General features: G+C 39.5%; 2 protein-coding genes across 11 annotated transcripts in view; both read left to right on the top strand.

The window, feature by feature from the left end:
* Window positions 1–26149, top strand: part of SHANK2 (SH3 and multiple ankyrin repeat domains 2) — a 315835-nt gene that overhangs the window by 279165 nt on the left and 10521 nt on the right. For 5 of the 10 annotated variants that reach the window (XM_033150251.1, XM_033150259.1, XM_033150269.1 and 2 more), the window contains 3 exons: window positions 12305–12435; window positions 17108–17219; window positions 19503–21918. In XM_033150251.1, coding sequence (XP_033006142.1) covers window positions 12305–12435; window positions 17108–17219; window positions 19503–21918 — 2659 coding nt within the window. Of the gene's footprint in view, window positions 1–12008; window positions 12069–12304; window positions 12436–17107; window positions 17220–19502; window positions 21919–26149 lie in introns of all 10 variants that reach the window. The other 5 variants (XM_033150235.1, XM_033150242.1, XM_033150287.1 and 2 more) reach the window with 2 other exon arrangements.
* On the top strand, window positions 473–7402 carry LOC117047319. Its single transcript, XM_033150333.1, has 2 exons — window positions 473–800; window positions 6248–7402. Exons 1-2 carry the CDS (start codon window positions 713–715, stop codon window positions 7102–7104), a joined length of 945 nt encoding a protein of 314 aa, XP_033006224.1. The 5' UTR covers window positions 473–712; the 3' UTR covers window positions 7105–7402.

Raw genomic sequence — 26149 nt, forward strand, 5'->3', positions numbered from 1 at the left:
TGTGGTCTAGAACTTGAATGCAGATTCACACAACACCTTTCAGAATACGCATTTTTTGCACTATCGTATGGTAGAATTTATACGAAGCTTTTTCATCTTGTGAATGACTCCCAGGCCATGGGTTCGGCAACTCCTTAAGATTCAGGTTGTCAGTTGTGTGTCTTTTGGTGGGGGAAATGAACACGTGCTAGAACCCTTCACAAGTGTTCTTCTTTTATATAGATCTCATAGCATGTGATATATCGTCCGTTCATTAGTGCATTGGGTGGGTGCACTGGGAGAAAGAACAACGCACATGAAAAATAGTGGTTATGGTTCATTTCTGAAGTTAATAATGTGGCTGAAGCCACAGTATGAAGGTGCAATGGATGTTGCACCCCGTTTGATGTAACCTATTGTGCATGGCACAGTTTCTATCTGTATCTGTCTTAGGTATTCAGAAACTTTCATCCTATCTAAAGCAGCTTGAACAGTAAGAAGAAGGGGCATGCTGCAAACATGGCCTAAGTGCAGAGGAACAATTCACGGCTCCAAGAACTTTTCTCAAGTGTGCTACTATGGCTGCTGCATTGCTAGCTGTATTTAATTGTACCCAAAGAACTTTCCAGTTATCTGGCAACAAAGAAGATCATACCTACTCCTGCAATCCAGCTGTTCATATGGGGGGAAAGGAAAGAATATATAAGGAAAAGAAAGCAATCCAGTAGTGGAGATGAAAAATCTGGTGGGATCTCAAAAGGAAGGACTCTTTGAGAGCAGCACTTCCCAGGGGAGGGATCAGCTGCCAATACAAGTGGCAGGTAAGACTCAACATGGCCATAAAGAGATAACTATTTTCAGTGAATCAATTTAAATATGTTTCTTGTAGCTGAAACCTCTGATTATTATAAGTACTGTAGCCTGTGCCCTTTACATATACTTCCTAGAACTAAGTTGTCCTTGGTGTTTCTTCTGTAGCTTTTTATATCACGAATAAATTGTAAATGGTATCCTACATTTACTGAGAAACTAGAAGCATGATAACCATGTGCAAGGAGCCAGCAGTACGCCAACACCATGATCCTATGGAGCTGGTGTAGCCCTGATTTTTGGCAACATTTGACAAACATCCTGTCCAAGGCAGCTTATTCTTCAGGGCAGGGAATAGGCAAACTACGAATAGTGAACACAAAATTATGAGGTATACCATGCACATGGGGGTGTCAGAACAACATACCCAGGTATATAACAAAGATGTACTAAATCACAGAAATGAAGGAGGCATCTGATCACACAGAGGAGAGGAACTGTGAGAAGTCTATCACTGCCTCTTTGCACACAACACTTTAAAAATCCAGCCGGTTGACAAATAAAATAATGTTATAAGGGAGATGCTGAAAAGAACCCAAACACACTGTCTGGTTTTTGTTGTTGTTTTTAATTCAAAAACAATAACACTATGGAATGAAATTCTAAAAGAGCACCCGGTCCAAAAATTGCCAGGCTCTTGGCACAGTCCTCTTGCTTTCCCCGTCTGTTTTCAAATACATCTTTATAGTTGAGAACTCTGGTAGGCATGCCAGAACAAAATGAAACCAGGTAATATTGATTAAACCATAGTATAGGAAGCCACGAATCCACATACCCTATAACTCACTGTATGTCTAGAAAGAAAACTTGAGTTAGCAGTGGTTTAAAAATATATTGTTCGGTTAGGTAAACGTAGTATGTAAGGGTGTTGGGGTCTGAAGCAGAGTGCACACATGATGGTGCTGATTTCTTAACCATGGTTAAGAGAGTGGAAGTTGGTCGTGCACAGATACAGGTTGGGAACAGGTTGGGAACAGGTTTGCGCAGAGCAGAATTGCACAAACTGGCAGGATCAGCCTACCCATGAGGCAAGGTGAGGCATCTAACTCAGGCGGCAGGATCCACATGGACAGCAGATCCCAATGTAGATATTTGTTCCTCCCCCGTCCAGTTCCTGGTGTAGATCTTCATTCACCTCTCCTTCCCTGGTGGGGAGGGGGCAGCCGTGCAAACTGGATGCTCCCACAAGTGGAAGCTGGAACATGATTTTCAATATTTCCTTTCCTCCTGGAGCCTTTGTGCTCTCCAAAATCTGCTCCAGAGGATTGGGGGGGGGGGTCCTCCAGAATAGCATGGATATGGGTATGGAGGGGGAGAGGGGAACTATCAAAAGTTATCTTCCTCCTTTCACCTACGGGAGCCTCTGCTGGAATTGACTTGCTTTTGTGAATAGAAGGAGGCCTTCGATTTGTTGAACAGCAGGTCTGAATCTAACCCTCTCTTTCCCCTGTCTCCTTTCGTCTCAGGCATTTTTTCTCCTCCCTTTCTCCTTTGAACTTTAATTATGTTTATCATTACATCTGCTTTGGTTTATTTGTTCCTATTTTAAATTCATTTCAGAGTCTTACATTTTGTCTGTAATTGTATTGACGTGTTTTTATATAGTGTCAGCTTATTGACTGGTTTCCTATAGAAAGACAAATATTTTTGAGAATAATAAATAAATAATCTGCAGTGGTACTAAGCATGGTTAAAAGCTTGACTTCACTAAACATTAATCAGGATTTGAAGCAAGGCTTCAATAAGCTGGCAAACCCTGGTAAAGCTGTTGAGCATTAATCATGGTTAGTGTTAGCATTACGATTAGCTCAGCAAATAACTCCTGCGTGATCTTATGTGCAGCTTATTCCCAGTCTCTTAACCATGAGTAAAAGATCAACAGTGTTGCATCTGCACTGGGCATAAATAATTGCTTCATTTTCTTTTCATTATTATTATTTCTACATCTCATTGAGTGTAACCACAAGCTAGTGATTTCTGCCCCCGTAATGAAACCAAATCTGTAGATGAAAAATATTTAGAAGAAGATAAATACATAATATTTATTTTGTTTACATGTTGATCCTTGCAGTGCAGTTGTTGTATGCTCCTGGTGAAGAACTAGGCAACAATGCAAAATCAAGGCACCTAATTCAAGAGAGAAGTCAACTTGATTTTAATATTTATAGTCACATGGTGCAGAAGCGTAAGCTATTTGATCATTCAGTCCTGCTGCTGAGCAGCACAGTTTCCAGGCATACTAAATTTCCATTGTCTCCATATTACCAAATGCACTTCTTCCACACCACCAACATAGCAGCTGGTGCCATCATCTTAACAACTTCAAGTCCTGAATTTTATCAGGCCAACTTGCAGACAGCAAGAAAGTGATCTTTCAAGCAGAGCCTGGTGCATATAACACAATGATGTCAACCATTATCCCAAGTTGCCACAGTTGCTCTGCATTGAATGAACATCAGCTTAAGGTTCTCTGTGCCCCATAATAATATAAAGGCTGTAATAATATAATAAATAATATAAAGGCTGTAAATCCTAGTTATTAGAGATGCTCGAACTCTTTGTTGTTAATGTTGCCCCTTGATTTAGCCCATCTTAACTTCTTTGAATGTATTCATGATTCATAAGTATTCGACAACAGTGTCAGAATTTAAGACCATTGATTGTTTATAAACTGTTTACTCAGTTTGTTATTTGTGTGATTGGCCACACATGCCAATCTCTCTGATTGGAAGGTTGAAGTTATTTGCTTAGGAAGACGTTGCAGCAAATAAAATGTTTCTGAGCAATAAGCATGTTTTTTTTCAAGTTAGGAAACTGGATTCACCAATTAATGGCAAATGAACCATCAACATAAATAACAAACTATGCCAAAATATTATTTTATTTGTATATCAATGTTCACACATCAGCTGGGGGGTGGGATAAGTTATATTTTTCAGATTATTTTATCAGGTCTACTATTTTCCATTTGGTTCTGTTGTAAATGTTCAGACAAAGAGTTTTAAAATATGAAAAATGCCTGGCTTCATATGATCAATGATGTCCAATAATAATATCCCTTCTTTAGAATGGGATGGCCAACTTCTGCATTATAAGCGGCCACTCAGTTCTCTAGATTCCGTTCTGGGGAGGGGAGTATATTTTGCTGTCCAATTGGACCTTCAGAATTCGTATTCAGCATGACCTAGGAAAAGCGGTATCATAGTTATGGTGCATGTGTGCTGGATCACAATTTGGGCTGTTGCATTCAAAACCAGGAGATAGAATCATAGAATTGCACAGCTAACAACGTGAAAGGCTTCTCACACAACCTTTTAAAAATAACAGTTTCCTTTTTATAAAAAAATGTTATTACTGATTAAAATGTAGCGGGGAGGAAGGCAGATAAAATTATTTCCTGGGCCACATCTTGCTCATGCGCCTCAGCTGGCCATCCCTGCTCTAGAGGCTCAGTCAGAATTTTGAAACAGACATTTGCTCATGTGGTTAAAAACATCCCTGTTTTATATGTGTACCCTAGCAGAGAATTTTGGAAAGTGGATTTTGTGGTCCTACACTCTTTAAGGGATATAGGAATCACTGGTTACAGCTGTCGCTGGACTGGTGGAGCAAAGGTGGGGATTAAAGTGCAGAAGCAGCAGGTATTACATTTAAATTGTCTCGTGAAGTCCCTTTTCAAAGTATCCATGCAGTGGAAATTCCAAGGCTTTCTTGCCACTCTGTCCCCACATCCATTTTCATAAGGAACTCATGCATATTATATACAAACAGTTTCATTCTCACTTTCCATAAACATGCAACTGGACAGTCTAAACAAACACAAACAGGTGTGAATACTTTGAATGTGAATACGTTAATGGAGAAATTATCAGCGCTCACAGCATAATTAATGTTGAGATTATATATTTAGTTATATTGAATCATGAAATGTACAAGGCCCTTTAAATGAATGTATGGTTGGAGGGGTTCAGGATTTGGAGTGGTGAGAGAGACCATGGTTATCTCTAGGAACCACCCCCCAACATCCCTCTCCCACTAAGATGGATGATTTCAAAGGATAAGAAATAATAAGAAACATCGTTACAATCAGACACATACATACACCCATGTCCCTCTGGTGCAAATACACAACTCCAAATTAAGTTCATAGAGAGCAGCATGTGGTGTGTGTCAATGAGCAGGAGTGACACCTAACCAAATACAAATTCATTTGGAGATTCTGCAAAGCAGGTGCAAATTACTCAGCACCAACCACACAGAGCAACCAGTTCACCAGGAATGATTAGTAGTAGTTACTCTTGTTTACTAGGTAGACTTAGTGAGAATCATGCTGTTCACACAACAAATCTTGCTTAAGATTGGGAAATGTACTTTGAATAAGTGATTATTATGATAATTTGAAAGGACATCTCAGATAAATATGAATGGGTAAATTGTCCCAGAGGCAGAAGGCTTACTTTATTTTTCCCCCCAACCTAGGACATTTTCTCATTCTTCATTAGCCTGCATAATATATATAAATGCATAAAGTAACTGCTTAGTTAGGAAGTGCATGCAATATATAATCATTTTAAAGTGTTTGGGGATACATTTTCTTAAGAGTAGATGTGAATTTAAATAACATACATGGACAAATGCCCTTATTTAATGCTTGACCTTTCTTTGTAAACTGCATTGTACACGTATTATATAACTCTTTATAAAAAGTACTCAGGCAAGGAGTCGGCAGGGCAAGTGCAAGGGGAATATTTATCTTCAGACAAACAAAAAACATCCTGGTGAACAATGCCATTGTGCATAATTACTTTCAGTTTAATAGTAACAGAAAGGAAATGAATGTATACAGAAGACCTAAGAGACATTGTTCACAGGATAAATTTGATTGACTGTCACACAGATTTTGTGGCAATAATTCTGGAAGGAGTTTAGGGGTGAGATGAAACGCCGGACAAAAGAGAAGATAGCAAGCAGTGCTTCAAAAGTTGCCACACAAGCCAGTGGTGGAGCACATCTGACACCACAGGAAGCTCAGGTCGCTTGGAAAGTTGACTCAAAGTTCATCACAGAGATTTCTGACTGTGACATCACTACAATGCATAGGTGAGCTTTTTGCTAGGTTCACAGACATTTACTGTCACAATCACAATAAGGTGTATTGAAAGATGTTCTTTGGGATCCAGTACAGTTGTATGTGTTATGGGTACAGCACTGTGTGCATTTTATGAAGTGCCACCTGGACTTTTCAGTCTCTAAATTTTAGTCTGCCCAACTATTTGCCCAAACACAAACACTCTGGTTTCCCAACTGGCTTCTTTCTGTGTGTTGTCCGATGTATGTAGATTCCTCCATCTGCCTGGCCTCAGATACAGTGGTTGTTGCTCCTCTATTTGATTGCCAGATGTCACTGGGCAGCAAGATGGGGAGGTTCCTGGATCTTCTGGACAGCCCAGGCACCAGAGAGGAAGTTCACCATCCACACCTGCAGAAGAGCAAGAATCCTCAGTGCCAGCTTCTGATGAAGATTCACCAGCCAGGACTACAGAGAGTTGGCCATGGCCATTGTCATCATCTGAAACACACAGCAACCTGGGGGAAGATTTTGAGGGATTTCCAACACCAGAGCGGACTCCACAGTGTACAATGGACATACAATCTCCTGGGGATCAGTCTCTCAGTAGGACTCCCCAATATGAGAGTGACTCTCCTGTGGAGGGAAATGATGAAATGAACGAAGAGCACCATGGTGTTCAGCCTGTCCCTAGGGATCGGGGTTGGAGAGGGCAAACTCAGCTGACAGAGGGGGAGAGGTTATTAATGGAAACCAATAGTAGGATTGTACAGCTGCTGGAAAATATCAAGAGAGAGCATGCACAGTCCATGGGTCTCATGTCACAGTCCATGGGCCGGATGGAGCTGCAGCTAGGCATTGTGGCTACATCCACAAGAGCCATCCATAACTACCTGTCTGAGATTTTAGCTTTCCTCAAACAACCAAGGACACAGGTCCTTGAAACACGTATCTCCCAAAGAGCCACCCCTCATGTTGAGTTAACGAGTGCCTCAACGTGGACTGGTGAGGATGCAGTGGCAATGCCCACTGGATACTTACCAAGGGATGAAGGGATTAATGACTCTCAAGAAACACTGCAAGCCACGCTGCCTCGTCGCAGTGGCCGAATGCAGAGAGCCATAACAGAAAGGGCTTCATTGCCCATGCCCATGCGCCAAGCAAAGGGGGGAGGGAAGAAAAAATAATTTATCACACTAGTGATAGTATTTTTAAGGGTTTTTTTTAATGTGCCTGTCCTTTTAATTCTTAGCCATAAGGCCATGAGTGGCAGAACTTGACCATTTTTACATTTGGCTAACATTGTATTCTGGCTGACTAGATTAGTCTTACATTTTGTAGTTTATATTTGCATTGTTAACAATGTGTGCTACTGGTATTTGAAGAACATTTGCTTCTGTTCTTTCACTTCAGCTTCATGAGAGCATTTTTTTACACTGTGCCAGACATTCATTGCTTTTCTTACAAATACAAATCATTTCTGGACACAGTTGTTTTTTGAGTTTTCTTTTTCCATTATCCCCCTTTCCCCCTTTCCCTCTGAGCAAGCATTCTGGAGTTTTTGGTAAGTATGTGGGTCTTGGCAATATTCGCCTCAGAAATTGTGTTCGATCAGTCTTTGCCTGGTGTTTCTGGCATGCTGGCCTGAGGTGTTGGGATTAGCCTGTAAGTGCCTTTTTTTGATAATAATCTTATCCTCTGTGGGTCTGACCAGATTAATCTCTTGCCTATTTTGTGGAAATTACATATCTTGGCTGGGTTGTGTAATAAGCAACATGCCAGGACTATATTGCAGCATTTGTGACTTGTACAAAAACTGTGCCAGCAAACCTATCTAGGCACACGAACTAGCTCCTTCCTTGTTGAACTGATGGTTTGGCAAGCAACATTGTTATCCCATGGGGAAGTTTGGAGATTTAGAAACAGAGGAAAATAGCAATGCATTTATTGTATGTGAATCACATAAAGAAATATAATAGGAGAAACTATCCCTAATACTATCACAGATACTTACAGATCAAAGCAATCGCCTTCTTGTAACCAGACCTTCTCAGAATTTAAGAGTCATAACACACTGTTGTGTTCTGTGCCACAATCTCTAAATAACAGCTTTGCATTGCAGACAATATGAAAATCTCTCCTCTTCCTTTAGGCCACCTCATTTACTGATGCAAAGAGTGGTCCTAGCACACTAGGCAGATAACTAATGCACATTTTTATTACTGTCGGGACTGCCTCTGTGTGGGTTGGTTAAAAAGCGGGACACAAAAGCATCTAGATGCATATAAGGAATACAGAGTGGCTTCTGAGTGGTACTCAAGATCATCCTGTTTTCACCACCAAACTGGGTTGTGTGGTTGCCGGCCCTGCTTCCCTTTCCAGTTTCACTTTGGAGCTAAATTCCCCAAAGAGCATGTTTGTGAGAGCATATTTATCAAGCCCATATCTAAATCCAAGTTTGTGGCTGTATCTAAATAGGATATGGACCATGTGGGCAATCTCTTCCACCTACTCTTGTTTCAGACAGAAGAAATCCTGAGAGCAAGAAGCATTTTGCTGCAGTACAAACCAGCCATAATATGCTTCTTAGTGAAATAATTGCTTGTGGCTGCTTTTTGCTAAGTGACTGGGCTAATGGTGAAATGCAGCTAGTGTGGGCTAACCCCTCATGCAGGCACAACTTTACAGTTCAGGTATCTGCCCTGAGAGACGAGCTGCCATGGGTGTGCTGTCTTGACCATAAACTCAAAATGCACCCGGTCTGTCAGGGGTGACCTTTCACGCCTGCATACCACTTGTGCCCCATCTGTGCCTGTTTTATTTCTTGTTTGTTTGTTAAACATAATATACCGTATTTTTCCATCTATAAGATGCCCCCATGTATAAGGCTATTTTGGGGGACTCAGATTTAAGAAAATGGGGGGAGATGGCCCCGTGTATAAGACACCCCCTCATTTTTGACATCATTTTTAAGGGGAAAAAACTAGTCTTATACATGGAAAAATATGGTATATATAGATGCCTTTATAAATAAATACATTTCAAATTGAAGCATGTAAGAATCATGATGCAAGAATACACATTCTTACAAAATTACATTTAAAAAAACCCAACAACCAAGGGGGAAGTGTCACAAGCAAGTATGACACACAAGTCCAGTCCAATGGATTTTGTTAAGGTTCCAATGTAGCTTTCAAAGTCCTAAACAAAAACAAGCCGCACAGCTCTTTGAAAATTAGCCTTTTATTAATATGTTTGAAAAGGGAAATACATGGAGTTCCACAAACATCCTGAGATCAGCCTAGATCTGCAATATAATGAAGATGTGTTTATTTGCATTATGTCACTCTAAAAGTGTGATGGAATTGGGGAGGGGGGGTATTCAGAATTTGGCAATTATGCTACAGTTCAAACATAACCATTGTTGGAAAGTCCAGATTTCCTCCCTAAATTTAATACATTTAATTCATTGGGTTTTACCACATCCCAACTTCAGTATGCGATTAAAAAAAAAAAAAGCACAAAATTCATTCTTTGCGGTAATATACAAAGCCCCCTCCCCATTGTTTCAGCTATCTGTGATTAGAAAGGGTTGCAATACCTGCTATTTGAGTGGAGAAAGCTGTAGGGCAAGGAGAAATGAGCTGACAATAATAAGATCAACAAAAGATAGAGTTTCCCACTAACCTAATGTGTGGTGGCAATATCAGATTTTGTTAGCGAATACCTGCAAACTGATATTGTAGTCAGATCTAGTGCTTGGATCAGACTTCCAATACTGTCTTGCAAAATAATGGAGGTATGCATGGTTTTTATCATTTTCAAAGTGAATATACCCATGCTTTTTTCTTGTTTCTGTCAAAGCCTATTCATTATTTCCCTGTAGTTCTCATTGTCTGGCTAGAAATATGGCTACGTGTGTCTTTTCAGTTAACAAAAGTTATGGGTTTTTATGTGGAATATTACATTACTTGCAGACATTGAGTAACAAATACTTCCCATCGTCAAAATCTTTCACTGTTGATCACAAAAGGTTTGTGGCATCATTTACAGGACTAGAGAGGCATAACACAAAATCTTCCCTCTTGGTGGTGGATATACCAGCATACCCAAATGTCAAAGATGAAACCTGTAAGGTTTATGTTTTACTGCAAATTGGAAAGGTTTAGTCATAGTTTGAAAGATAGAATTCGGATCTCTGCTAAATTGAGTATAAATCTATCACGTCTGAATCTTTTAAAAAACAGGCAAAAAAATAGAATACTGAAAGATATTAATATTTACAAATAATCTATTGCATTGTCCAGTTTCATGATGTTGGCAGTAGATCTTGAGCCTTCTCAATGACTTAAGAATCTGCTTTTCTATGACAATTTTCTTCACAGGTAGAGAAGTTAACTGTGATTCCTATAAACACCATTGCCCTGATCCAGCTATCCCTTGTGGGCACAAGGGCTCTGATGCACGCATATAACTCACCCAGCCACAGGATCTTCTCCATTCACTTCAGTGGTTGAGGCATCTCTGTTATCACATGCATAGAGATATGCACATAGATCTTTTCCATCCACTGCAGTGACTTGAGAAACCCACACATGTAGGGGTTCCTTGTGCACATTGCAGCACACACGGGCTCTAGTTCAGGAAGCGTCTCGGCATTTAACTAGATGTGCTACATTAAAAGCCATTTTCCTTTTCCCATATACCATTCTAAACCACACTCTTAAGAGATGAATATGCTCTACATATCTAATTACAATATCTAATTTCAACACTCTGCATAGGTGGAATTGTGTGTAGAAAATTGAGGTGACTGTACTGAGTTGGTAACTAATGGGCTAGTTTCTCTTTCTTCCTAAAGCAGTTTGCAATGCAGGTATTTTGTATTTAATTCTAGAAAAATCAGTTGGGAAGTATGATGAAAAAAAGAAATTGGTGGGCAATGGAGTCTCTTCCAGTTGTTTCATAACTTTTTATGTATGCATATATGCTGAGTATCCAGGGCCCTGTGGTTAGGATGAATATTTTGCTAACTTTGCTATGATATTCTAAATGTTAAAAAAAACACCACTGCATATATATAATCTGACTGCATTCTCTGAACTGAAGGTGTGGCAAAGAAAGAATATAGGACTATTTTTTATAGTATAAGGTTGGCTCTTATTCCAAGTGTGAAGGATGAATTGATGTGTGGTCTTAGATCAGTAAAATGACTCAGTTTCAACATAAATACAAAGGGATGATACCCATTGTTATAATGCTATAATCCAGTTGTTTCCTAACTCTAGATTTGAACATTCCTCTTGCACCTTAAAAGGAAATCACTTGTATCGATTGCTTCTATTTTGGTTTGTGTTTGTAATTTGTCGCATTCTGCATTGTGCCTATTGGATCCAAATTTTCCTGTGCTACAAAGGGTAGAGATAAAATTTGTGTGGTTGGCCTCTATAGCACACTCAAAACTGAGGGCTGATTCTCTCTGTGACCTTGTCCGTGATGGGCTGCTTTGATTTATCCAGCTCAGATTAGTTTTCCTACCTTTTGTCCATAGTGAAGTGGTCATACTATGACTTTGAGATTACACTTTGATGGCCATCACTCAACACACTCTTTGAACATTTGTGGCAATCAGTAACACCATCTGAGTTTGTGGTCGAAATGTTTCATGACTACTTCCTCATAGGCAAATGAAGGAAAATAGTACTTCAGAGTTTAGAAAGTGGTTTGCTACTAACAAGTGGCCCTGAGAATTAGCCCTGAGATATTAATTGCCAGGCTTATAGCAAAGTTTCCAATGAAGATCTGAAACTTGACTCATTGGACCTAAGTATGATTCATTTAACATTTAGAAGTCCATAGAAAATTAAGTATTTGCATATTTAAGAGACTTTTAAAAAGTTCTGTTATAGCAGTGCCAGATCGTTTTGTCTAATAGCCTGACATCAGGAATAGGTTACAAAGTAATAGCATAAAGAGCACTTAAAAATACCTATTATTGTCTAAAATTTCATTAGCATTCTAGCGACTACTGTGTGGAATAGTGCTCTACAGGTGTAAAATTTCTAAAGGTTTTCTTTCCATTTCCATATAGATATTTTCCCTTCACATTTTGAAGGTTTGAAGAAGAGGATTGTTTTTCGAGTCACACTAAGTAAACATTAAATGCATGCAGGCTTAAAACTAAAGCATGCATGTTACGCAGCAGCAATAAAAGTGCTCGGCTTGCACGATTTACGATGCTGAAGCATTGCCTTGTTAAATTGCCAAAATCCCCTTTTTATTTGCATCTTTAAAAAAAAGTTAAACTCTTAATTTCACATTGCATTATTTAGATTTTCAGTCTTTGGACAAATTAGATTTATTTTAGCAAATATTTCTGTGTTGCAGATAAAGTTGATGAAATAGTACCAGTTTCCAAGCCATCCAGAATTCCAGACAATGCAGCCGTGGACTCAAGAGTGGCAACAATTAAACAACGACCTTCCAGCAGATGCTTTCCCTCGGCTACAGATATGAATGTGAGTAATGGCTCTTGTAAAGGTACTTAAGAGTTCTTATATTTTGACTAAATTAAGATCTTTCCAGATTCCTAATAGTAGAGGATAATCCTCCAAGCTTTCCTTTTCTTTTTGCACACTTATCCTTAATTATTCTGACTTGTGCCCATGATCGCCTTCTGGAATGACACTCCTCACTGTAACAGATTAAGATTTATTTCGTAGGAAAATTTACTTGGAAGTTAGTCCCATTGAAGTAAATGAGAGGCACCTCTATCAGTGTGATATATTTGTGTTCTGTAAAATTACAACTTTGTTATACCATATTTTTGAACTGGATCCATAGCAATGGTATATTCGAATGCCCTTTTAATGGCTAATTTCCAAAGTTTGAAATCAGCATCAAAACCTTCCTCATGATTTATTGTAATTGTGCAATGGGACTGTATCTAGATATGAAATAGATCTAAATATTGAATCAGATCTTGTCCAAGGATCACACATAATGAGCTTAAATCTCTTCCTAAATTTGGTCATTGTACAGTGCAGTATGATGTATTTCTTTTCCTTCCCCTCAGAAATGCTGCTCAGACCAAGAAATATGTTCTGTCCAGAATGACAAATTTGCCACCTATTTCACAAATACTATCATTCATAGAATTTGATATGACTTTAGAAGCTCTAAGTTCAAATACCACGACTAGTGTGGAAGGCTCTGCCTTGTACAAGTTGTGTGTGCATCCGCTACTCTTGATTCCACCCTACTGAGGCAGAAAGAATTAAAGGAGAAACTGACCTGCTGTTAGTTGGATTGCTGTGTGTTCTGGTTGGTGATGGACAGCATACAGGAAGTAATGAACTCAGTTGGATGGAATAATAAATATTCTCAGGGAAGGCATGCCAAAGAAATATGAAACTTCTGATTGTCTTGCTCAGCTCTGGCTTTGATACTCTAGCTAGTCTAAAGTTTTCCCTTTTCCAGTAAGCTTTTGGGATAGCAGTTTACTTCTCTGTATAAGATATGGTTTCTGAACTGTATCTCCTTCAATCACAATTTGCAGGGCAACAGATGGCATTGAATCCTGTGGCTCCTAGTAACACTTCAGGAACTTCTGCTTCTATGCTTTTCAGGTGCTTCAGGTAGATGTTTAGCTTTTCCCAGAAAGGAAAGTGCCAGGGCACAGAAGCATAATCTCTTGAGAATATTTTTGAAGAATTGAGACTACACTGGAATAGTGTGAGGAGGTATTACGTATCAATACAGTATGCCAATGACACCTAAGCTTACCTGTCCACCTCAACTTATCTTCCCCAACCCATTGTTTCTAAATTATTCTTTTTAATTTTAAATTTCTTTAGAAAAGTTATACCCCAGTCTTCAGCCAAAAAGGCCCCTGGAGTGGCTTGCATACAATCAAGATAGTCCCTGTCTGTCAGCTTACAATAAAAAAGAAACAGCACAGAAGGAAAAGCGTCCAGGGGATGAAGGGTGGGGAAACTCAGAGGCCAATTCTTAAAGTTTAAATAGTAGTTATTATCATGACAAGGCAGAATGGAATCAGTTTAGGGACAGGAGGTGTCTGATATAGCTGGCCTTTCAGCAAAGCTATGGAATGAACCCCACTTCTTACCTCTCCCACTGTTCATTTGCAAAATAATCATTTTCATTTTTATTCTCTATGCACTACTTATGCCTTATAAAATCATTTATGTTATTCAGTGGTCTTGTTCCTTCTCACCTAAAATTCCAGCTGTTTAGCATCTACTTCCTCTATGAAGCATTTTGTACTCTTGGGGGGGAGTTGGGGAAGGGAGACAGGCTTTCTTCAGATGTGCTGTATTCTTCTTTCAGAAGGAAAATAGATGCTGATACATGTGTTGCTTTTATATGTGTGTTTTGTTGGTTTTTTAAAAAAAGAAAAGAATTGAGTCTAGGTTCTGGACTGGAGGACAGTCCCAAATCTATCATTAAAATGAAAAAAAATGTGAATTCTTGGGTCACACAGTAAAGCTCTCTGTGTGTGAGAGAGAGGGGGGGTTCATTTTAAATTGAAAAGTGCTTGCAAATTCAGGAGTTTGAGCCACTGCAGTGGAAACAAAAGAAATCTCTAGCTGTGTGCATAGTTTTCTCACATACTTGCACATAAATTTGGTCTTACAAATTGCCTGTTAACTGCTAGTTAGCTGTTGGTGTGCTGCATTCAGCATTTTTCTGAAGGTATCTGCAGTATTCTATGTGACCCTGGATTATGTTTTGTCTCACTCCAAATAACAATACAGTGGAACCTCGGGTTATGTACCGTCCTCCTTATGAATGCTTCTGGTTACATGCTCCGCTAACCCGGAAGTAGGTGCTCATGGTAGCGAACTTTGCCCCAGGATATGAGCAGAAGTCGTGCAGCGGCAGCGGGAGGCCCCATTAGCGAAAGTGTGCCTCAGGATAAGAATGGTTTCAGGTTAAGAACGGACCTCCAGAACGAATTAAGTTCGTAACCGGAGGTACACCAGTACAGCCAAAAACATAAGACCCAATCACATATAAAACACAGTATGGTGTAGGGCACAAGGAAAAGGGGACGACAGAGGATGAGATGGTTGGACAGTGTTCTCGAAGCGACTGGTATGAGTTTGGCCAAACTGCGGGAGGCAGTGGAGGATAGGGGTGCCTGATGTGCTCTGGTCTATGGGGTCACGAAGAGTCAGACACGACTGAACGACTGAACAACAACATGGTGCAGTGGTTAAGAGCGGTAGACTCGTAATCTGGTGAATCGAGTTCACTTCCCCACTACTCCACATGCAGCTGCTGGGTGACCTTGGGCTTGTCACACTTCTCTGAAATCTCTCAGCCTCACTCACCTCACAGAGTGTTTGTTGTGGGGGAGGGAGGGAAAGGAGATTGTTAGCCACTTTGAGACTCCTTAGGGTAGTGAAAAAGCAGGATATCAAATCCAAACTCTTCTTCTTCCCCTCCCTGCGGGTCCTGCTGTGCCACTGTGAGGGACTGGGCCTCCTTTCCCCCCGCCTTTCCCTGCTCCCTTTCCCCACTTACAGGATGCAAGGACAAAGGACACAAAATTGCAGAAATTACATTGATGGACTGACATGTAGTAAGATAACCAAAATACAGTGGTACCTCGGGTTAAGAACTTAATTCGTTCTGGAGGTCCGTTCTTAACTTGAAACTGTTCTTAACCTGAGGTACCACTTTAGCTAATGGGGCCTCCCACTGCCGCCGCGCGATTTCTGTTCTCATCCTGAAGCAAAGTTCTTAACCAGAGATACTATTTCTGGGTTAGTGGAGTCTGTAACATGAAGCGTCTGTAACCTGAGGTAACACTGTAACCCTCATCTGGGCCTCATATAGGAGGTTGGATTTAAAAAGAACTCTCTACTCCTTGCATGCACTCTTTCACCCCATCTGAGATCAATGTGTTGTGGACTATTGAGGTCACCTGAGAAGACTAGTGAGGTCTTCTAATGGAAGACGTTATCCTTTCACTGTATACCTTAGGTTGTTATCTCTTTATTACTCCCTGTAAAAGAACAAGGAAAACAAATTTCTGGTTCTGTTCTGTGGTTTCTGAATAAATGTGATTGTATTGTATTGTATTGCATTGCATTGTATTGTATTGTAGAGTGTTTCCTTTTCCTGCTTGTTCTTGGGTGCACTGCTAAACTTCCTTAGTCCCAGGAGCTCTGACTCTGCTTGATGTCAACACAAGTGACACATACCAAGGTGCAGACAAGAAACTGGCATGCAGGCCTAGTATGAGAAGAGACCTGACAAATTTCTGTCCATCCTGCATTCCTTGGAGGGACGGATTCTGCGGTCTTGTGCTATAGTCTTGTCCAACAGTTTGTACCACCTGGCCAGTCCTCTGTGGATATGACCTCAATTCCCATACCTTTTCCTTAAGGAACCATATCTATCAAGGCGTCATGGGGAGTTAACAATACATTGGTGCCTTACAAGACGAAATTAGTGGTGCCTCACAAGACGAAATTAATTCTTTCCGTGAGTGTTGTCGTATGTTTAACATTGCTACTGCAAGTGACTGAGGAAGGGCCTTTTCCAACACCTGATGCCACTATTAAAGGTTTTGTGAGCCATCATAGGTGGCAGACAGGTATGGACAGCTCTGGAAGAAGATCAGTTGTAAGAACTAAACTCGTGATCCATAGAAATGGCTTTCTCTTTTGGCAGTTGAGTACAGATGTAAAGGAACAGTTACCCCCCTCCATCCCCCTCCATAGCAAAAGCTCCTAGTTCACTAGTTCATCAAACCTTCCTTTTTGTGTTGCTGTTTTCCTGTGTAATATATAAATAATCTGCCCAATTTTCCGAATATTCAATGAAACAAATATTTTGGATATCTCAAAATAGTGGCCAAATTGTGTCAAGCATAATGTTTCCCCCCCCCCTCAAATTGTCACTTACTATTTGAAGTGAAAATCAAAATCACATGGTCAGGAATAGAGATAGAAATAGAAATAGAGCTAAAGACAGATAGGTAGATAGGTTGATAGATAGATAGAAAGAAAGAAAGAATGGCATGAAAGTGACAATGAAGACATGGAACCACACTGCCCAAGGTATTGTGTAAACCAGGCCTATATGTGAGAATGAAACAGAACTTTAAATTATGGCTTCAGGTACAATTACTTTTTGTTTTTGTTTTGTTTTTTGTAGTCTATGTATGAGAGACAAGGGATTGCTGTGATGCCACCAACAGTCCCTGGGAGTTCCCAAGGCCCGTTTCTGGGTGTACCACGAGGTACCGTGAGAAGACAAAAATCAATAGGTAAAATGAAACTTTCTACAAGCGACGTTTCATTATTTTTAACAATTGCTTGCAGTGTTTGTTTCAAATACATTTGTTCATGGGTTGATTTTGAGTCTTGATCAAATAGCCATTGTGTGAGAACAAACTGGCCCGTTCACATGTCACATTGAACCATAAAATAAACTGTACTTCAATGTGAGAGAGTAGCATGCTAATGTATGTTTGAAAAAGTGCAGGTATTTTGCTCCTCCCCCTCTCCTCCTCCTGCTGCCACATTGCCTGAAACAAGATTCTCTCAAGTTCATGGTTTATTTTTATCCAAACAAACCATGAGCAGAAGCCAAGGTTTGTTACTGGTTTACTACTTAGGCTTTGTTGGGGGGGGGGGGACAAATTATGAGTCTAGGTTTAGACAACAGGACATACCAGACCATGGCTTGTTTCCCGGAAGCACAGCAGGAGCAGCGGAAGAGCAAAGCATCTCTGCTTTTTAGAAGCAAGCAGCAGCACATCCACATTAAACCATAGCTAATTGTAACTAAGTTATAATGTGACATGTGAACCAGGCCAGTGTCTGTTGGTAACTTTAACTGAATATTACAACTGGAATTTGTGCTCTTTCAAATATACAATTTCCTAAGTAATTCATTGTTTTTTAGCTTTTTATTTCAAATATTTATTTACTGTTTAATATCAGAATTCCTTAGCATACAAAATGCATTTATAAATTACAAAATTAATAAGTAACGAAGTAACCAACAACAGACATTCCCTATAAAGTATGGTAAAATCCAAACCAAATTTAATCCACTTTTGCACATTTGAAAATGTTTTAGCATTCTGAATACCATGTGTAGAATTTTTTTTATATCACAATGCCAAATTCGTACTACGAAAAGAAGAATAACAATTTTTTAAAAGGCTATATTGGTAAAAGCTACTCAGAGGTTAGTTTTAAATGAAATCTTTCTTCTTTGCTTTATATTTGTGTTTTATAATCTGTATATATGTGATAAGATGGTATTTTTGTTCAAAATAATGACAGAAAGCTTTAGGAAGATATATATTAATTGGTCCATTTTGCTGTAGAAGTATTTGGTTGTACAATGAGGAAGTTAAATAGAGTCAGCATATGCTTTATGAAAATGTATTTTTTCTGCAAAATGATGTTGTTTGAGCCATATTGGAAACTTAGTCAAAGGTCTTTCCCCCCCCCCCCCCCCCCACAATTTCAATTGCTATTCTTGCTGTAATAGCTATGGCAAGCAGAGACCAAAAAGATACATTTAACACCAAACTTTAATTAGAGCAGGTTGCAATATGAGAGCTAAAGCTGAGAGACAATGTTTTTCTTGTCCTTTCTTCTCTTTTATGTCTGAAGGGATATTCTGTTCCCTGGTGAAATAATGTTATTCTTTGTAACTCTCTACAGTACATAAAAACAGTTATGGAAAATACAGTGATATATATACATATATACATATTTGTCCAGTAGCACCTTAAAGACCAACTAAGTTTGTTCTTGGTGTGAGCTTTCGTGTCCATGCATATTATCAACTATTACAAGGATTAGCAATCATTCCATAGCTTAGATAGACCCTTTTGCTGCTGTTGTTTTATCCTGAACACAAACCAGCAATCCAGCTATATTAATTATTACTTCAGAGACTGTCTGTGTAAGGAGAGCATCTCTTTGCTCTGTCTGTACCAGGAAGTACCATAAGTAGCTTGTGAAACCATTGCCTCATGCTGTGGCCTGCCCTGGTTAGTGCTTCACTTCTAGCTTTCCAGCATGCAATCTAGCACCTCATACAACAGGTAGCAATCTCACTCCAAAGTTACATATGTGGTGTTTTTTTTTTTTTTGGAAGTTTGTTTCACAATGCCTCTCAATCCACTCTCTTTACCCATGGTTTTATCATGTTTCATGCATGGCCTCCTATTCACAAATACCAACATGCATACATATTTTTTTTAAGCTTTTCTTTCCTTTCTTCCGGTCTTTCACAGCTTTTGGCTGATAACTTCCTTTTATGCACAGTTCATAAAAAACATTACTTTAGGGATGCACAATTCTCTGTGCACATATGTAAGAAAATGCTGGAAGATCAGCATAGGGACACTGAGGCAAGCCAAAATATAAACTGAAGATCTAGCACAGACCTATTCTAAAACCAAACCATGCATAGTAATATATAATACAGTATTTTCTGTACCTGGTTTACTATGTCTTTGGTGACAATGGATGATAATTAAAATTCAAGAGCAATTTAAAAATTGTAGCTTGTGATTTTTTTAAAGGGATAACAGAGGAAGAACGGCAATTTTTGGCTCCTCCCATGCTAAAATTTACCAGAAGTCTATCCATGCCAGACACCTCTGAAGATATCCCTCCTCCACCACAGTCTTTACCTCCATCACCACCACCTCCATCTCCTTCTCTTTACAACTCCCCCAAATCTCCAGTGTCTAGAATATATGGGACAATTAAGCCTGCATTTAATCAGAATTCAGGTGCAAAGTTAGCTATTTCAGGTAGATCTGAAAATATGGGAACGGTGATAAGGGACAAAGGGATATATTACCGGAGAGAGATGGACCGTTATTCTCTAGATTCTGAGGACTTATATAGCAGAAATGCCTCAACTCAGGCAAGCTTCAGAAACAAGAGAGGTCAGATGCCGGAGAACCCATACTCTGAAGTTGGAAAAATAGCAAGCAAAGCAGTGTATGTCCCAGCCAAGCCAGCAAGACGGAAGGGAATGCTAGTGAAACAATCTAATGTTGAGGATAGTCCAGAAAAAACCTGCTCTATTCCAATTCCAACTATCATTGTTAAAGAGCCATCTACCAGCAGTAGTGGGAAAAGTAGTCAAGGAAGCAGCATGGAAATTGACCCACAGTCTTCAGAGCAACCAGGACAGCTCAGACCTGAAGATAACTTGACTGTCAGTAGTCCATTTGCAGCAGCCATTGCAGGGGCAGTGAGGGATAGGGAGAAAAGATTAGAAGCCAGGCGTAACTCTCCAGCTTTCCTTTCCACAGATTTGGGAGATGAGGATGTTGGGCTGTCGCCTCCAATGCCACGTTTGAGACAGTCTAAGTTTAGTGATGAGGGAATGTTGGGTAATGAAGACAACTTTAGGCAACTTGTATCACCATCTCCTATCCCAACACCTAGAGAGCCTGAAAATATTTTTAATAGCAGTGAATCAAGTAATCAAAGTGATGCAAGGACACCAAACCCTTCAACCCAAACATCAATGGGTTCAGAAAATAATGTGTTGGCAACTCAGAATGCTGGTATGTCCAGTTTGGATAACTATGTTCATCCACTCACAGGGAAATTACTGGATCCAAATTCACCTTTAGCCCTTGCCCTTTCTGCCAGAGATAGAGCCATGAAGGAACAAACCCAGCAAATTCCAGGGAAAGGAGAATCTGGCAAAGCAGACCTTAATAAACCCCTTTATATAGATACAAAGATGAGGTCCAACATCGAAACTACATTTCCAGTGACAGCTACAATTGCTAGGCAAAATACACGTGGTCCACTAAGGCGGCAGGAGACGGAGAACAAATATGAGACAGATACGGGGAAAGAGAGGAGGCCTGAAGAAAAGAAGAACATGCTGATAAATATTGTGGATACCTCACAGCAGAAGTCAGCTGGTTTGCTCATGGTTCATACAGTAGATACAGCACAGTCCAATGATACCCCTGATGAAAAGGAAGAGGAAAGTGCTGAGATAGATGTGGATACCGAGAAGCCTCCACCAGAGGCACAGGAAAGTACAGAAACGGCAGAAAGTGGACAAGATGAAGCTGACATGCCTGAGCTACCTGCATCTCCCTGCAAAACTATTGTAGCAGTTGGCTCCGTTGATGATCCAATCATTTTACCATTCCGTATCCCTCCACCCCCTTTAGCATCTGTTGATCTTGATGAAGATTTCATCTTTACTGAGCCATTACCACCGCCTTTAGAATTTGCTAACAGTTTTGATATCCCTGATGACCATTCTGTCCCAGGCTCTGCACTAACAGACTTGCTCAAACAGAGGAAAAACGGAACTCCGCCTACTTCATTCAATCCTACTCAACCCTCAAATTCAATAGACAGTAAGAAACCAGTGGGTCTTTCAAACTGTTTGCCTGCCTCATTTTTACCACCGCCTGAAAATTTTGATAATGTCACTGACTCTGGGATTGAAGAGGTGGACAGTCGAAGCAGTAGTGACCATCACCTAGAGACAACCAGCACTATCTCAACTGTGTCCAGCATCTCTACCTTATCCTCTGAAGGTGGTGAGAACTTGGATACTTGTACAGTCTATGCAGATGGGCAAACATTTCTGGTGGACAAACCCCCAGTACCTCCTAAGCCAAAAATGAAGCCCATAATCAACAAAAGCAATGCACTTTACAAGGATGCGCTAATTGAAGAAACTGTAGATAGTTTTGTTATTCCTCCACCTGCCCCACCCCCACCTCCTATCAGCGCACAGCCCAGTATGGCTAAAGTTGTACAGCAAAGGACCTCTAAGCTATGGGGTGATGTAACGGAGGTTAAAAGCCCAGTTCTCTCAGGCCCAAAGGCTAATGTCATTAGTGAATTGAACTCAATACTGCAGCAAATGAACAGAGAGAAATCATCAAAGCCAGGGGAAGGATTGGAGTCACCTCCAGGAATAAAAACAGCAAGTCTTAGTACAAGGTAAATGCAGCTAAATTATTTTTTAAGTCTAGTGTCCATAAGTTTAAATTACCTTTGCTTTCATAAAGCATTAATAATGTGTTAAATGCCATTTAATCTTATATTTAAAATGCATGATATCAATGCTCCAGTATTAATTTTTGACCCTCTTAAAAATCTACAAAAGACGTTAATTGCTATTATGATTATTCACCTTTGCCATTCTTTGTTTATGATATTAACACGTATTGAAACATGCTATCTTTTACTATGCTGCTAGTTAAGAATCAATTTCACCTCTCCTTTCTAGAATCCCTGGTTATGTGTTTTATGGTTTACCCCTAACGTCTCTACATTTAATGAAAAGGTTTCAAAGTGGCTCTAAGTGACAGCTGACTGGTTATAGTTCTGATTTAATTTCAAGTTGATATTGCTTCAGTAGTAGCTGTCTTATTTAGAACGTGTTGAGTAGTTTTGTGTGTTTTATTTTGCATGATACATATGTTTAGTTTACAATGCAGAGGGCCACATGTGGCGCTGCATGTGTCTGCCAAGGTTTTTCATCTTCCTGCTGCAATCCATTACAACCTCCAACAATGCACTCCTGAGAATCCAGTTGGAAGTGCAAGGAAAGAGAGAAATCAGCAGTCCCACATGCAAATGTAGAAGTGCTTTCTGCTCACACCTTTGGATCCCAGCCAGAATCTCTCTATGCTTTTTTAGCAAATGAAATCTGTCCTTTATTTGATAACAAATATTCCAATGCAACTTTAAAAAACAAAAAGAAAAGTGATATTTAATCTTAAAAAATATTTATTTATTTTATTGCATGGACTTCAGCACATACAAGAAACAAGATGCACTAATGGACCATATTTGGTTTCATTTTTTTTAAATCAAGTTTCCTGCTGGATCATGCCAGTTGCCCATCTAGTCTAGCATCTTGTTCTCACACTGTGCACATTCAGTTGCTCCAGTAAAGCGATCAAAGTACATTAATGATTTGTTGCTTGGTTTTAATTGTTGGAAGAAGAGTAGCCACAAAGCCTGTCCTTTAGTCTTTTCTAAGGTGGCCAGAGACAAAGGATACAAGGGCTTTTGCACCTTGCTCAATTGTGGAATTTTGTTGTGTGCATCTTATCATGCAGAGGTGAAAGCAGCTGCATTTTCAAAAAAAAATCACTGAAAGATTGCATTTGCCAGACATATTTTTAAAGTCAATATTGTGAAATTTATTGAGCCTTTGGATGGATATGTTGCACTGGCTGTGATTGGTTCTGGGACTTTCAACTTAAGGTAGCGACCCATGGTAGCAGTGATGTAAGAAACCCCAAGCTCTGAATGTACCAGGACCTGCTTCCTAGCAAAGTTCAAGCTTCAGCTACATGGTGACAGGTTTTATGTGGTAGAGAATTGTCATGAGTCCCTCTGCCCATTACCATACATCTTATTGTATAATACAAATGATCCACAGGGATCCTATATGCACAGACACTCAATTCTTGTGTCAGTTCTCACTCAAACTAGGGATGACATACCAGTGTGGCAGTGATGAAAATTCTATGTGGAGCTTCCATGTCACATTACTTTAGGGGTGGAAAAGAGTGGGGTTGTTTTTTTGTTTTTGTTTATTTGCTGTGCTCCACTGTATTAAGCCAAGTGAACATCTAAACCGTAAATGGATACCTAAAAATTATACTCCTGTTAGTGAACCTAGCAGTTCTTATTTGTTCTTCCCTTTCATTTAGCAATCTGATTTACCGGTGAATAAGCAAAGGGTTCATAAGGTGTACTCTTTGTAAAGTTACAGGTAGGTAGCCGTGTTGGTCTGCCATAGTCAAAACAAAATAAAAAATAAAAAATAAAATTCCTTCCAGTAGCACCTTAGAGACCAACTAAGTTTGTTCTTGGTATGAGCTTTGGTGTGTCTGAAGAAGTGTGCATGCACACGAAAGCTCATACTTAGTTGGTCTCTAAGGTGCTACTGGAAGGATTTTTTTATTTTTTTATTTTCTTTGTAAAGTTTATTTATTTCACTCCTGCCTTTTTATAAAACATAACTTTTAGGTGTAGGAAGGACACGTTTTTTTTGCTGATTTCCCCCTTCCTCTTGAAAATATGCTCCAGAAGATTTGTGGGCCTTCCAGAACAGTGATGTGGCTGCGGGAAGAAGTGGGGTGGAATCATAAAAAGGGCCTCAGCCATTTCTTCCAGTTCCAGTAGAAATCTTCCCTGGATCTCAGTCCTTTCCATATCATATGGAAGAAGCCCTTCTGTTCAGGAAAGGCCAAATCTGAACCAAACCTGTCATATGAAAAGTACTGCTAAGTTTCTGTTACTCTATAAATTACAATGTCCTCCCTGTTCCAGGGGTCTGTTGACACTCAGAGGTGCACATGGAATTCCAAAAAAATGATGGTTTCTGTTAGCTTCAATGGAGGGAGCTAAAACACAACAGGATTTACTCTTTCTGTTCTTGGCTTAGGTCACAGAGTGAGGAAAATCCAAAGGCACAGAGAGTCATATCCACAAGAGCTTGCTAAATCATTAAGTTTAAGTAATAATCAAAATAGCTTTCTGCTTGTTGTAGAGATGTGAACAGTATGGTGTATGTGTCTTCAGTGTGTGTTAGCAGTATTTGGAAATTATAATATTGGAAAGAGTATGTAGAGTTGGCAGCCAAATTTGCCATGACGGTTGTGGCTTTCAGTAAGGGAATGTAGCAGTCTTATCAGTATACTGGAGTTTTTGTGTAGTTATATGTTTTGTTTTCCCTTTTTCCTTATGCAGACTCTTTCCCATGATACATATTTGTAGTCCATACATAGTTTGTTGTTTTCTGTTGATTAACTTTGCAACTTTCAGTTTAGTATGAAGATTCATTTAATTTTAATAAGCAAATTAAGGTAATTTATTCCTGTGCTGCATACTTATTAAAAATGTGTCCACTCAGCTGGCAGTGGAAGTCCCAATTATAAACTAGCTTAAATGTTAAGGTACTTCACAGTAATTGTATCAGTGTGAGTCTTTCCTATGGTGCCAGTACACTCACATTTTAATCAGATTTCCCTAATGGGGTATAACAGATATAACATAGCTAAAATATATGAATTAAACTAGACAGAATTAAGGTAGTTTAAAGAAAAAGAATGCCATTCTATAATGACTATGTCATTGTCAATTTTAAAGCTTATAGTATCATTCAGATTCAGATTTCCCAGAAAACTGTTTATTTTTTCCGCATTGCTATAGTTTGTAAGTGCTAGAAATAAAAATCTGCATACTTCCATATACTCATATTTGAATAATTGAAGGATTTTTTCCTTATTGACTTTTATTTAGGTTTGCCATATGTCAAGAAGTAAAAACCAGGACACTCTGAATGTTGTTGAGCTCCCCCCCCCCAAAAAAAAAATCACCAGATTTTTAAAATTGGATATATGGCAGCCCTATTTTATGGTATTGATTTAGGCATGGGTGTAGCCAAGTGGGGCAGTAAAACAACAGAATTACTTAACTAGCTGACCAGTCGCATCAGTTGTGTCCCCCCCCAAAAAAGTCCTGGCTATGCCCATGCATGTGTGCATTAGAAGGCACCACCAGCTATAGAACCGGGGTTTTCTGAGAGCGTATAAAGCCTTGAAAATTGCTTTGGGATGGTGCTCTCACTAATTTACATGCACACATACACACACCCAGCAATTCACACATTCAGCAATTGCTTCTTGCTCCAGGCAAGTGTACGAAGGGCAAAATTAAGAGTGCTCTTAATTCCTCTCTCTCTCTCTCTCTCTCTCTCTCACACACACACACACACACAGACACTTACACTTGAAAAGAGATAACAAGCCTACTTCCATACCAGTCTTAAGAGTTTGGATGTTTCCAAACGAGTTTTTCACCCTTTGGAGGGGAAAAAATATTTCAACTACTGTGCATTTCAAATACACATTTGTTTGGGTGTCCTTGCCACATAATCTTTGTTAAATTAATCTTACAAAAACCAAATTATAAAGACCTTGCAAAAGCCTGTTGATTATCAGAGAGCAACTGTTTTAACTCCTTCTCCCCAACTTTTATTATAAACTCTGTACTCCCCACCACCACCACCACCCACTCATAAATATGCAGGTAAATACATTAGCAAGTACAGTACATAAGCAGGTTAATCTACCTCTGAAACAAATAGTTGTATGAAAACATAATGATCAAGTATCCACTGAATAATTACTGTATCAATAGAGTAAAGGAG

The sequence above is a fragment of the Lacerta agilis genome, chromosome 1, assembly GCF_009819535.1.
Source record: "Lacerta agilis isolate rLacAgi1 chromosome 1, rLacAgi1.pri, whole genome shotgun sequence".
Taxonomy (NCBI): Eukaryota; Metazoa; Chordata; class Lepidosauria; order Squamata; family Lacertidae; genus Lacerta; species Lacerta agilis.